The sequence below is a fragment of the Nymphaea colorata genome, chromosome 3, assembly GCF_008831285.2.
Source record: "Nymphaea colorata isolate Beijing-Zhang1983 chromosome 3, ASM883128v2, whole genome shotgun sequence".
NCBI classification, from domain to species: Eukaryota; Viridiplantae; Streptophyta; class Magnoliopsida; order Nymphaeales; family Nymphaeaceae; genus Nymphaea; species Nymphaea colorata.
In genome coordinates, this window is record NC_045140.1 from 17514337 (window position 1) to 17529062 (window position 14726).

At 40.1% G+C, this 14726-nt stretch overlaps 2 protein-coding genes across 2 annotated transcripts; both read right to left on the minus strand.

The window, feature by feature from the left end:
- Positions 1 to 318: 318 nt before the first annotated feature.
- On the minus strand, positions 319 to 3839 carry LOC116251239 (probable L-type lectin-domain containing receptor kinase S.7). The gene is made up of 2 exons (XM_031625390.2): positions 1689 to 3839; positions 319 to 636 (listed from the first exon to the last, which is right to left on the minus strand). Exon 1 carries the CDS (start codon positions 3730 to 3732, stop codon positions 1690 to 1692), a length of 2043 nt encoding a protein of 680 aa, XP_031481250.1. The 5' UTR covers positions 3733 to 3839; the 3' UTR covers positions 319 to 636; position 1689.
- A 1699-nt stretch (positions 3840 to 5538) lies between these two features.
- Positions 5539 to 14107, minus strand: LOC116251238 (uncharacterized). The gene is made up of 8 exons (XM_031625389.2): positions 13692 to 14107; positions 10633 to 12695; positions 8953 to 10429; positions 8501 to 8817; positions 8202 to 8381; positions 6887 to 7050; positions 6718 to 6809; positions 5539 to 5807 (listed from the first exon to the last, which is right to left on the minus strand). Exons 1-8 carry the CDS (start codon positions 13879 to 13881, stop codon positions 5674 to 5676), a joined length of 4617 nt encoding a protein of 1538 aa, XP_031481249.1. The 5' UTR covers positions 13882 to 14107; the 3' UTR covers positions 5539 to 5673.
- Positions 14108 to 14726: the final 619 nt, after the last annotated feature.

A 14726-nucleotide genomic window follows, 5' to 3' on the forward strand; every position in this document is an offset into this window, starting at 1 on the left:
TTGGTGCAACAAGAATATAGGGTTATTGGATCATGTATTCTAAAAGAGTGCGTTTCAAAAATCAATGTTACCAGACACCCTCTAAAGTCCACACGTTGTCCTATATGTTTCGTAAACAAGGCATAGGGAAATGAAATTTCAGTAACTTCAAGTTAAGCCTTGAGCCCCTTGCCTTGTGATATTTTACAAAAATATGGAAAAGAGAAAACTGTATTGTTTAGGAAGACAAGCCTGTATAATCATGTCCATGGCTTTATTTTGGAGCTCAATCTTCTCTGTCTTTATCTTCCTCTCCCTCTCTCTCTCTCTGAGATTGGCTTACAAGCAGAAACATGTTTCATACTAGAAAAAGTCTTTCAAACTTTTGAGATACAACAATTCTGGATACAACAATTCTAACACTATTTTAGCTTACAGCATGAATACAACGGAATGGATTAAATTTCACGCAGAGAACTACTGAATATACATTTCAGGCTGATGAAACACAAACTACAGACGCAACAGACAAACACCTTATTAGGACCCAAGAAGTATGGAGATTGACGCTCACAGGACTCGCATGATCTTGATCTCCCCAGATTGGTTCCGAACTGTTTTTCCTATGTTGGGACTTTCTGTCAATTAAGGCCATTCCTGCAATAAAGAGATGTCAAAAACTTGATTGGCAAGTTAACGAGAAAAATAATGCAAAAACCAAACAGATCAGGGTTAAGTTTTCACCTGCAGGAGAGTTAGAACAACTCAAATAACGAACCATGAGAGCAAGAGACTGGTCCAATTTTTTATATGTTTTACCAAACGAACATATTAATATAGACATGTAAACTTTACATTTTGTAATTTTAGTTCAGAAAACGGTTCATACCATTGTGAACATCAGTTGTTATGGTGGATTAGTAAACAAATTGGAACTTGCTGGTTTTTTCAGTAAACGTCAGTAAGTACAGAGATTGAAAAGAGTCTCAGTGAAATACCAGCAGTGGCAAAGCTAGAAATTTCTAGCTAAGGAGCACCAATACTTCAATTGAAACTTTTTACCAGGCAGCCAATATATAAATAAGTAAATGTCGATGAGGTACTAATAGAGAAATAAGCAATTTATCCTGCTTGTGTTGGCAACTGCCCAAGAGAACCCACATGTGGCTACCGCCACTGAACACTAGCAGCTTTGGAATTCTACTACAGGCTCTACAGCAGCTTTGGAATTCTACTACAGCCTAACAACGATCCACAATATTGCAGGAACGAATGCCAAAACAAGAAAGTTCACCGTTATAAGAAGTTGTCCCCCAAAAACGCAAACCAAAACTGCAATAGAAGGTCCGAATTTAAGAGCAGTGAGAAGCATTAATCTAGTCTTAAGTTTTTAGGTTTCTAATTCAACAAAAATACAGCATGCCGGCAAGCAGCTCACCAAATACAGTGAAGTTCAGAATCATGGGTTTGAGCAGATCAGACATTAATACTAGAAATTAACAGTGTAAAGTAAATAGTTAAATAGAAACATGAAAGAGTACAAGAAAATATCGAATGGTTCTAATGCTTGGTGTGAACAGACAAAGTGGTATGACCACTAGGACCAGGGGCTACATTCTTATTTTCACCAACTGGCAAGTGAAAAAGGCGAACTTAATAAGATGCAGAAAAAGGACATCCTTAAGAATAAGAAAAAGAAAATCAAGCACCTCAAGGAAATGAGCAATCTCCAAAAGCATTCTTTGATACGCGCAAGGGACTCAACACTGTACTGTTCTCAATGTCAGATAAGATTTCCTGGATGCTTAAAGGTAGGCTACAGGAAAAGCTCGCGACAGGCTTCAAAGTTGGCAAAACAGGAACTAATGCATCTCCATTGAGAATCTGCAGAACCTTTCTCATGGTTGGCCTCTCTACGTGATTAGGATGAGCACAATTCAGGCCCAGAAGTAGCATTCTCCTCATCTGCTCTTTATCAAATTCACCCTTCAGCCTGGGATCAACAGCTTCCAGGAGCCTACCTTCACCATATAATTCCCATACCCAATCAACCAAATTCCTCACTCCACTTTTGAAACTTTTTTCGATTGGTCTCCTGCCACAAGCAACTTCAAGTATCACTACCCCATAACTGAAAACATCGGTTTTTTCTGTTGCCTTTCCATACTGAAGATATTCAGGAGCAAGGTAACCCATGGTTCCTGCTGTAAGAGTAGAATCTGGGCTCTTATCATGTTCAATGATCTTGGCCAACCCGAAATCACCCAATCTTGGATTAAAATTTGCGTCCAGCATTATGTTGCTGGTTTTCACATCTCTGTGAATAACTTGCTTCTCGCATTCGTAGTGCAGGTACATTAGAGCTGATGCAGTACCAACTGCTATATTATATCTCTGTGACCAATTCAGTACTTCTCTATCATCTTCTTGGTAAAGGGCACTATCAAGGCTCCCATTGGGCATGAATTCATACACAAGCAGCAGTTCACCTTTTTCACAGCACCAGCCTTCCAGCTGCACAAGATTTCTGTGCCTCAGGCAAACTATAACTAGAAGCTCCCCCATGAAATCATCCATACCTTGATTAGCATGCTTCGATCTCTTTACAGCAACAGTCGTTCCGGACTCAGGAAGGATGCCTCTATAAACTGTACCAGATGCTCCGTATCCCACCACATTGCCCTTATTGAACCCCCTTGTTGCAGCTCTCATCTCTCTATAACTGAAATTCTTCGGACCTTTTAGCATTTCTTGCTTGAAATTCTTCACAGGCCTTGTGAGTCTCCATCTTTTTACAAGAACCCAGCTCAAATATCCCATGATCATGCATATAATGATCGCTCCCGAGATCTTGAGACCCAGATTCAGTTTTCTGCTCCAACAATTCTGATTATGGCACTTTGCTTGCGAAAAACCGAGTACAGGCTTGCCCTCAGCGTCTGTTGCTACACTGTGAGGAGGCGAGGGCCCCTTTGACTCAAGTCCATCAGTTTGGAAGCTCCATTCCTCAATGGTGTGAAGTTCAGTGCTCCCCTCCGTCGAACCCGAAAATCCCACATACATAAACTCCTCAAAATACTTCGACAGATCGATATCGACGGAAAATTGGGGATTCAAAGGCTTCAAACTCGTGTAGCTCATCCACATCATGAGCCTATTCATGTCATTCCTGTACTCAATCCAGGCCGTGATCGAAGTGCCGTTCTTCAAATCGATTCCCACAGTGCCTGCATCAAGTGTTTGAATAGACGAGAGGTTCCCGACGTCCAACCCCACGTGATTCGCGTTCGGGTCCCCAAGTCCCGCGTCAAAGAACGTATCAAATTCGACCGCGATGAACTTATTATCATCAGGGGAGCTCGAATTCAGGAGGCCTAAGAATCTTCCCGGACTTCCGATGGTCTCATTGTTTGGAGACAAGAAAAATGTGATCCCGTCACCGTATGAACCAGGGTTCGCGTTGGTAATGGAGAAGACGAATCTTGAGAAGAAAGAAGCAGAGGAATTCGACGCGGGGTCGAAAAACCTGAAGGGGAAGTTGTAAAGAACGCTACCTGAGCTCGAGGCCGGCACGTTGATCTCCCTGGTGAGGCCGATGGTGCCATTGCGGAGGTAGGCATCACCAAGCAAGGTGAGGTTCCGAATGGTGAAAGAAGGGAAATCGAAGCTCGTGTTCTCTGCACATGATGCAGAAGATAGGAGGAAAGAGACTAAAGAGAGAAGAAAGAAGTAACATCTTGAATATGATTTCATAGCGGAAGACCTTCACCAATACATGGAGAGAGGGAGAGAGGAGAGAGAGAGAGAAAGAGAGAGAGAGAATAAGAAGAAGAAGCAGAAGAAGAAGATGAAGGAGCGGAAGAGCAAGGGTTCGGATGAGAAAATTTTGAAAATGGGGTTTAAACGGTAAGGAGGAGGCTGGTGGGGTCGGTTAATAAGTAGAATTACCGAAGCGTCCCTGATTCTTTCTTTTTTTTTTTGGTAAAGAACACCATCAAAATATTGAACGGTTTTGTTAGTGTTCAGACCAATCGGACCAATTCATTCTCACACACTCTCTCTGAATAATCCATACTTTGGTGCTTTTTAATTTCTCCTTAATAGATTTTTGAGAAATTTCTTGTTTATTGTGGAATTATTGGCAAATTCTAATTCGTGTGCGAACTAACTTGGACAAATTGATATATATATATATATATATTTGAAAAATAACGGTCTTACTGTGTTCACATATAATAGGTTCATTGAGAAACTCACGGTCACAGACTCTCACAAATGTTAGCCATAGCACTGCAAAAAAAAAAAAAAATTCCATTTACTATCTACCTTTTAAATTTCATGTTTTTTTCTTGGTATGGCCACTTTCAAATTAAATAGGGCTACATCTATTGAACTTGTATTAAGAATTAAATGTGTGTGTGTGTGAGAGAGAGATAATCTCACTAAATTATGCTAAGACAAGCATCAAACTCTGCATTATGGATCATTAAATGTGTAAAAGCTTGGGTTAACATGGAATTCAGTAGAAACAAAAAATTACCCATGAAAATAGACCAAATTTAATCTAAGAGTTTTGTCATTTACTATTGTACTTCATTTTATTTTATTTTAACATAATTACCTAATAGGTGACAAGCTGTGACAAATCGTTAATATAGATGAGGCAAAAAAAGAAAAACAAAGCACAAAATACAAGAAGGAGAGAGAGAGAGAGAGCATTCTATTTTAGTCGACCTCTACTATATTTAATAGATTTTTTTGGAACTTTAATCCAAACAAATTTTCGGAACCACAGCGGACCCGTTCCCAAGTTGTTGGACCGAGGAGATTTTGTAAAGTTCAGGGACATTTTCGTCATACAAAAAAGAGCGACGATCCAAATAGGGGAAAACGCCGCACCTTGTGTGTGACTTCCTTGCGCGTACAGCCAAGCGCACGGTCAAGATTGATGACGTCATCATCTGCTCATCCATGGCGAACCCAACGGCTCCAGCACCCCGAGAAATTCCAAGGAACGTTGCGTGTGAACGTCTTTTAATATCGAAAATGCCCTTAGAGTGGATCGATACAAGCTCCGGACTGCAGGTCAGGACACAAAGAGGCATTGACTCGTACACGCAAGGATAGAATCGTCAATTTAATTTTATTCCTTTCTTCAGGAAAAAACACAAGGGATTTCTTTATAATATTAAATAAATTGACATTTTAGTACAAAGGAGTTATTTTGTTCACCAGTCGCCATATGTATTCCAAAATTACATGGAATAAAATAATATCTGGTCTAATACAGGGCTAGTCACGTGGATCCGCTTGTGTTCTTAGTCATTTGTTTTCCTCCCTCTCTAAAACGTGTCCCGTCGATTATGGCAGTTGTCACAATGTTCACATTCTTGATCCACAGCGTGAAAAAAGTTGCAGAGACTTCATTTTTTCATGTTATCACGCACCCTTTTACAGTGAAACATGCTATAGTTCCATCCATGGTGAGAATTCAAGGACAAGGAAGTTGTACGTTACTCAATAAAATGAAAAAGAAACAGAAGAAGAAGGCCTTGGATCTTTCCGGGAAAAATAAGATCTACAACGATCTTCATTAGATAATGAAATCAGACTGTACAACATGAGCGGGCTACCTACCCAACACGAGGTAGTGACAGTAGCTTCAAAGCATGAAACCATGTCAGTGGTGAAGATTTACAACTTTATGTATCCCATTTTAAGTTTATACTGATACTCTTCTTGCTGGGTGAAGCTATCGTTCAACCAACAACCACTTTCACCGCGTCCGTTTCGATCACGATACCTGCTGAAGTTAGTGCTTCCAAGAACTGCACAAAAAAAGACAAGCTTCTCAGTATTCCTCCTTGATTGAGTCATGAAAAGGTGGAAAAATCAGAAAGTATTCTAGACATCAAATTGCTGAGACACAGCTGCCCAATTATGAAACCTTATCCACCCAAACGGTATATATGGGCGTTGATTCAATTGTATGCGGAAGAAAATTGAAAAACACTGATCTTTCACTTTCTTGCTGAGATCTGATATTGAGAATTTCCAGAGGAGATATCTAAGAGTATTTCTGAAGATTTTTTTTTTAGGAAAATTCATGGTAATTAGAGAATAACTAAAATAGAAGAATGTTTGTCAGAAACGTATATAGAAAAAGCATGGTGACATTAATGTAAAAATAAGAAAGAAGGAAGCAGCTTAGTGAAATTGGTGGAAGCGCAGTTTCATTGGCTTAATCACCGTATTACTTTCAAAGGGACAAAAAATCGTACTAAGAACTCCCAGTGCAGAGACAGAGAATGTGCATAAGTTTTACAAATAATTCAACTTAAGAAGTTAAGAACACAATCGTGGTAATACTCATTTCGAGGTGAATTTATTCCGGATTTCTGAGGAAGCCGTTAAAAATTGGAATATGGTCAAACGTTATGCATCTCAACTTTACACTTGAATTTCAGAACTGTAATTTACGTGTTTTATCTGGTCAAAAATTAAAAAAGTATTCATATTGGTCATCATGCTTTTGCTCAGGTACTTTGCTGTCTAAGAGACCTTAAGCAAACTGACTTGGACTTGAAAAACTGGTCTCCATGGAAGCCAGATCAAAACATGGTCTCGGTTGGCCATAGTTAATTGAACTATAGCTCTTCCGTTGGCTTTTTCCAAGTTCAACAAGAAAGGAAAAAGGCGATGGAATAATTTTCAAAATGAAAAAACAAAAAGCCTCACCTTCATTTAGATTGCACCCTTTTATACTGGGGAAAATTACATCAGGATCAACATGTTGCTGTCTACATAGAACCGGAATTAAATTCTCTTTCCTGCAAGAACATAAAGTTTAGCTACTTTCTGAAATGAGAAAGCCAAACACGAGAAGGAAACATGATACATCCATTACCTAGCCCAGGAAGGTATAAATTTTCTTCGAGCCATGTCATCATCTTCTTCCTCCTCATCATCAGACCCTCTATATGGAGACATTTCATATTGCATCTCTTCAGTTTCTTCAATGCCAGATGAACAACCCTTGTCTACGTTTGCAAGGGTATTGGTGCCGATTAACTACAGTAAGACCAGTAAGTTTTAGTGGTCATATATAAAATCAAAACTTCAACCAAAAAAGAAAACTAGATATGGAGTCCAATATACTATTCTTTAAGTTCGTGAGACAACGTAGAAAAACACATTTGCAGCACTTCAGGTATATTATACATGGATGCTCATCCTTGCAAAAATGAAAATGATATATTCATCTACAATGCTAACCTTTCACATTCCGTCCATGGCCGTGAACATATTTGACATAAGAAGGGTCAATCAGTTAAGTTTTTTTTCTTTGTTGTTAAGCTGCAGATCGAGAAACTGTGAATCATCTACGTACGGTTAAGAAGATTGTTTTCTCGCATTTGTTCAAGCTACTCAACGAATGACAAACAGTAAATAAACGCAATAGCTAGGAGCAAGTTTATGTAGAAAAAACGAACATGAATCGCCTTCCAATCTAGGTACACGTGGCGTGATATATCTGTAATTCGATGTGCATCTCCGTGCAAGGGTAACCTTAACAAAAATTCCCTCAGAAAAATCTCAGACTTAGAAATTACTAACTTGTGAATTTTCTTTGATAAAAATTGAAAATAATTATTGAAATGTGAAAAGGAACCAAGAAAGTTTGAAATATGTTTACCTTTTTTTGAAAATTTTGGCAAAAATATCACAATATTTTCATTTTATCATATATTCAAAAAGTGACAATAAACTATCATCTCTCCGTTCCACACGGTGCTTTTATGGATAGTTTTGAAATATTGCCAATATTTGTGGCGATTCCGTTAAATGTACAGTTAAAGGACCAGGCGCATCCCACATTGTTGCATGCAGTAGCGCAGTCGACAATGTAGACGTCTCCCATCATCTTGAGAGTAGAGTAAACCACAGTGGTCAGGGTAATGTTTGCAGCCAACCGCCAAGACGACAGAGCATGTCCGTCATATTTGCAGAGGATTGAAAACAAGCGACTTTTGAGTCAGAAATAGAACTATACATAGGAAGGAAGATTTTGTGAATATGTATACAGGAAGTGCAATCCAGGAAATTCATTATAGATAACCTAAGATCTAAGTGGTTAGTAACTCACAGTTGAGATGCAGATGATTCCAAGTTCAAACATTTAGAATCAACAAAAAACGTCCTTCGAAAAATTGAGAAGCTACCTTGTCACGGAGAACAGCAACCGCTTCGCCTTCTCCACGAACATGCTCAGATGGCCCAGCATCACTAGCACCTACTATCCCTGTTCCTGAAAGTGCGGTTTTCATTTGTTCAATTCCATCTCGCCCTTTCTCTACCTTCTGTCTTTTCGCCTCTTTCCTCTTGAATTCGTCCTTATCAACCTATGGAAACAAACCCAAAATAAGAAACGAAGAAAGAGATGGTAACGAACCAGATGGCCTGAAATATAGGTAATATTTCAGAAGGCATCCGTTCCAAAACTGGAATAGCTTAATATTACTTTGTGCTGCAGTTCTTTCTCCTCAGCTAATCTGAACTGTTTGCGTGATTCTTCAATTAGTTTGCGCTTCCTTTCCTTCTCTTTTTTCTCTTCCTCTTCCCTCTGCTGTCGCTTTGCTAGATCAGCCCTCCTTTTCTGTTTTTTCTCCTCTTCCCTTCTTTTCTGTTCTTCCATTTGTTTGAGATTTTCTAGCATCAGCTTCTCTCTTTCTAGCTTCGCAGCTTCTTTCCTCATTTTCCGCTCAATTTCCTTTTTCTCTTCAAGGCGCTTTGCTGCTTCAGCGGCTTCCAAGGCTTTGACCTTTACATCTCTCTTGGCTGCAAATGTGATAAATGCCAAGCAGGTAAATTAAGCACGTCAGTTTTATCCGTAGAAGGCGTGAAAAAACAAAATAACTTAACTCTTACAGCAACTTGTAGTAATCATAAAGCTTTTATCAAGAGAAAATTTACCAGGAACTGGCTTCTTTTGTTGAATAAGAGGTACGAAGGATGAAATGTTGGCCACGATATTGTTCAGCTTCCTATCCTTTCCGCTGACAGCCTGACTTCCGTTCGCCCTTCCCACATTCCCCGACAATTTCGCCTTACTGGTCCTCTTGGGAAGAAAGTTGGAAACCTTTTCAAACTTGCCAACAGAAAAAGAAGGATAACGGTTCTCTTTATCATCCATGACATTTTTTCGCTCATCACTGTGCCTTTCGCTCACACCACTTTCTTTTCCGGCAAAAGCTGTCTGCGTGTGATCCCTATTTGTGCTGTTGCTGTGCAAGAAAGTTTCGCCTTCATCATTAATATCTGAAGAGCCACAGTGCGACATGCTGATATCCGCAAGCGCGTTCTCTGGCATATTCATCCCCGAGCAGTTCCGTTTGGGAGATATTTCAGAAACATCATCAAGATCCACGTGTCCGTTTTCTTCGTTCATATTAGTCTCTTCTTCCTCAATTCGGAAACACGTAAGTTCTGGGTTTTTAAATTGCTTTCCCGAACTGCTGCTGTTCGATTTCAGGAGAGTTCTCTCAGAAAATTTTCCAGTAGCAGGGGTTGAGGCAGCGGGGCTCCTAATACCCTTCCGAAGTTTAGCATCTGAACCCGAAGTGGAGCCACAGTAAGAACCCCTCAAGGAACCATCCATCAATTGCAAACCTGAAATGCAGCGTATCTCATGAAGGATGCCATCTTCACCTACCGTAGTCCCAACATGTTTAAGGTCTTCAGCATTACATAGGAATGAGCCCCTCATGTGTTCCAGAAGCCCATTAGGTAAGGATTGATAAACGTCTGGAGTCGAATGGATCTTATACTTCGCAGTGGCATTTGAGCGTGGTGTTAGAAAAGAGGTCGACTTGCATATCTGAGGACCATCAACAGCAGTTGTTTTGAAACTTGAAAAATCCAAATAATCATACAATTTACTACCTTCCATGACAGGTGGTTCTCCACAAAAAATAGGGAGACCTACACTGAATCCTTCGAACACTGGCAGTGAGTCGTCAACCCCAAATGTTGATGAATGTTTACCAGAGTAATCAAGAGAATCGCAAACAGTGGTCCGACTTGCAGGACAAGATGGCGAAACAAATTCTTTTTCTTGAGATGGCTGTTTTTTCTCCAAGTCTTGTTCAGTGTCACCTGTATGATGCGTATCAGACACGCAAGAACCAGCCTTCTCCTCCACAGAATAATCCACACTCATAACTTGAGGTTTAGTCCCACCAAGTCGCTGCAGATCATCTTTCGGATCCGAGCACTTGTTGTTGTCTAGAACAGTAATAGCAAGCCTTTCTGATCCTTGCTGGTTCGTTAACGGATGATCAGAAGCTTCATTTACTTGCTCTTCAAATTCAGAACCACGTGGGGAAGCGACCGAAGTCTTCTGAAATGCCGAAGGTGTTGATGCATACTGGTCCTTCAAATCATGTTCAACCTGTGAAGCACATAGACACACCATCGTTTCACTTGAACTGCTTAAAAGTTAACGTCTAATAAATGTTTTCTATTTTATATATAAAACAAGAAGCACCACCAACAGAAAAACGTGCTATTTTATAATCATTTTGACAAGTATTAGATTCAGCAAAAACGAAAGCAGGGTAAGGAGGACAAAAGAGTAGAAAATCAAAAACTGACCTCTTGTAAGAAAATTGGAGAGCAGCCTGCTTGCGACAAAGGCAAAGATTGCAATCGATCTATATCAGATTGTTTCGTAGACTGATGGGCTTCAACACCATCAAACCGAGCATCCAAATCCGAATCCGCAGCATGAATTTGATTAGATGTGTCATTATGGGATTCTACTATGGCTTCTGAAATTCCACTTGCAGATTCAGCATCCTCATTTTGAGTCTGCAGGTTGCCTCCCATCATTGATGGTGCAGTAATAGCTTTAGGATTCAGTTGGTTATCATTATTTGGTTGCATCCAGTATGCTGGACGTGAGAGGTTACAAACATATCCCATGGGGTTTTCACTCAACATGAAGCTTTGAGAAGAATGACGTGGCTTGCTTCCATTACTGCCCGCCATAAGAGACGCATCAACATTTCTTTGATGGGTAAGAGAACGATTTCGCAGGAAGTAAGAAGCCTTACTTCCTGTCTTGCAATTCTTGGGCGATATATTCAAGACTGCAACACTCTTATCTACAGTACCACAAAGGGCAATTCCCACGGTTTCGTTCACCATATCCTTCAGAGAATAATCTAGATCTCTAACATGCAAACTGTTTGAATGCACAAACTCATCTACTTTCTGCAACCGCTTAAGTGAGGAAGAAGCTCCACGATTCTGATTTCCAGTGACAGAAGCCGTTTGTCTTTGGGTATCTTCTCCTCCATTGAGGAAACAGGATGACATTGATCGTGTAATCCTCCTCTGAGTGCCAACAGAGGCACCTTGTTCTCTAGGTTGAAGATTTGCTGAATCTGATAGCTTTCTGATCTTCAATTGATCACTCGACGAAAACCTAGTGGTATCCAGGTTAACTTCTGAGACATCCCCTTCTGTGACTTCTCTTTTGTTTTTTGTGTCAGTGACTTTTCTTTCGCTTTTTATGTGTTCCCGAGATGAATTGGTCGATTTTCTGAGAGTAACATCACTAACCTCTTTGTTTGGCATTGTATCATCAATTCCCTGTTGAAGATGAGAGCAACTACTACCTTCTGGGGACTGAACATTCAGTGAATCAACCAACTTCCTTACCTCTGCCAACTGCTCAGCTGAAGATAAAACATCCTGCATCATATTACCTTCTGAAGCGTCCATGGTGGTCATCCCAATTTGTGAGCTTTCATTTGCTGACAGATCGTCCCCAGATACGACCATTTCTCTCTGTATCTGTTCAGAGAAGTCTTCCAAGTTCGCTAAATTAGCCGACTCTGGCTGCATGTTCTTGTTTTTCTCAAGACGCTCGCTTTCGAAGATTTGCTCATCATCTAAATCAGGACGTTTATCCTTCACACTGCAATCTTCCATATCATCGAACATCAGCTCTTTGGGCTGAATTGCCAACATATTTCCATAAACCGGCTGTCTTTCAGCAGCTTTTGCAATTTCAACTGAAGATAAACCACAAGGTGGGCAAACATTTCCATCATGCATTTGTTGTGTTGCTCTATTCCTTGCAGAACTTTCATAACCCAAAATTCTACATCCTATCTTGTCGTCACGAATTGACACCTCCTTGGAGTTCAAAGGGTGAACTGTCTTTTCAGTTCCAAAACCTTTGCGATATTTCAATGGGTCCATTGAGCGTACCCCAATATTCGACTGCTGACAAGCAAACCTGGACGATGCAACTCTCCCTGTATTTTCGTTTTCAGCAGCTTTCTTGTCATCAGTTTCCCTTTTCTTTTCACTGTTACGCTGCTCTAATGCTCGTTGCCTTGATCTCGACCGTGTAATTTTCTCCAAGGAGCGATCCGGTGCAATACAAACTTCAGAAGGCATTGCAGCAGTTTGGGGTGGAGGGTCACCATTTTGACTATCACCGCATATCTCATTGCCATTAGGTTCCCGAATATCTCCTTTCATTAATGTTGACATATTGTCTGTCTTGAATTCTTTATTAAAATCATGGGTCCCTATAGAATACAGAGCTTCTGACTTATTATAAGTGCAGCAACCAACACAGGAGTTGGCAATCTGCTTATGTGGCGGGATTAGTAGACCAGGAACTAGATCTTCTTTGCTCCCTATAAAGATAATTGTAACTTGTAATAAGTTTCCAAAAACAAAAGGTCGTGCAGACGTAATCAACAAGAAGAAAAGAATGAAAGATGGAAAATATAAAAGAAAAACACAATTAAGAAAATCTACAGCTCACATGTATATTGGAAATAATAATACTTTAAGAGGTGAAGCTACAAAGGAATTCAAGCGAACTTGAGCTTCGAATAAAAGCATGATACTTCGAAGCAACTCGGAGAGGGAGAAAGTAAAGAAAGGAATTTAACCATTTAGTAGACGACATTCATTGATTAAGGTGATTGCAAATGTCAAGGTTACTAGTCAAATAAAAAACCAGTTCTAGCAACATAAGACGTAAGCGATCAAAGGAGGAAAATTGAGACATGAAAATTAACACTGCCTACAGAAGTACCATTAGTTCGGGTAAAGCTGGTTATGCCCAAGAAAAAAGGTTTGTTAATAGGAATGGACAAGACATTGTACAAATTGGGTACAAAAGTTACATATTTATATATAAAGGACATTCATCGACAGCTTCAATCTTCCTCTAAATCTCATTAGCACCATCTGAAGAACTAGAACTGTGCCTCAGCATCAGATCACCAAATAAAGGAAAAAACACAGGCCATGGATATCATATAAGCGGGGAACTAGGGCATTTGCGCAACTAATGGTAGAAAAAAAGATAATTGATAAGCATTTCAATTGTTAATCAGCAAAATTCAGTCTAAGTAAAAGGGCTATAAAAACTAAACAAAGATTTGGCAATGTTCACAAAAATCTTGACGCAGTGCGCCACCCACTCTCCTCCTTCTCCTCTCCTCCCACCCCCCCTCTCGACCCCCAAAAGACCAAAGCGAAAAGGTTAAACTCCTAGAGAAGGGAAACCCTAAAGGTGATGCCATTTTCAAGAAAGAAGACAAAGTGCTAACCCTAACCCCAACATAATCAATTGTAAGAGAAGACAAACTTTCCAGCAAGAAATCCAGCGGAGGGCCTACCAGGATGACAGCGATCCCCAGTTACCGTCGTGGCTCTGGCACCGGAGAGCCACGCCGGCGGTTGGATGCCTCTGAGAAGAAGCGACGAATGGAGGGCTTGGTCGAATAGCTGCTGCTGCTCCTTTAGCTGCCTCACAATCCGGTTCCTCGTATCGAAGATCCCCATCAACATCTCCTCGCAACTCGCCATTTCTTCAGACTCCCTCTCTGTCTCTCCCAAAAAAAAAAGGGAACAATAATCCCAAGAAGAAGAATTTTAACTATAAATCGAACAATTCGCTCAGCAATCTTGCTGATACAGAAGAAAATAGAACCCTAGAGAGGCAAGGGGACGGAAGGAACGCCATATGTGAGAGAGAGAGTCAGAGAGAGAGAGAGAGAGCGAGGGAGGAGAGGGAGGGGAGGCGGGGGACTGCTTCGACCTTCCGGCATAACGGATACCTCAGATCCGCTTTCAAATTTGAAACTTCTCTCGTGTACAACGCTGTTACCATAATACCCCTGGTCTTGTGGAAGAAGGACGGGTAGAGTGTCTGCTTAAACGGGTCGGGTCTTCTAAAACGTTTTAACTGTTTTCTTTTTAAATACAGTTTTTTAATTTTTTACCATTATACGAAAACCCATAGGGTTTGTAGAGGAGGAGAGAGGAATATCCAAGCGAAACAATTTGTAAGGGTTTCATGAATATGTTTCAAAAGTTCGAATAGATTCATATAACACATTTTAAAGTGTTTCATAATTTTTTTATAATTTTTGAGTCATATTATTAATGGACATTTACATGCAGTTCCATTTGCCAAACAGATCCCAAGTATGCCTTATGCCGTAAGTGTCATTTTTGTGGCAAAAAAAAAAAAAAACATTTCAAAGCGGCATTCAAGTATGTCATTCTCACACTCTCTATAACTTATTATTACTTATATTTGATGTGATTTCAGATATTAGGCCGATATGATTTTTTTTTTAATTGGCACCATGAATTCATCAACTTTGCTTTCTGAACTCTATAAATCTCAAGTCAATTAAATTAGCTCT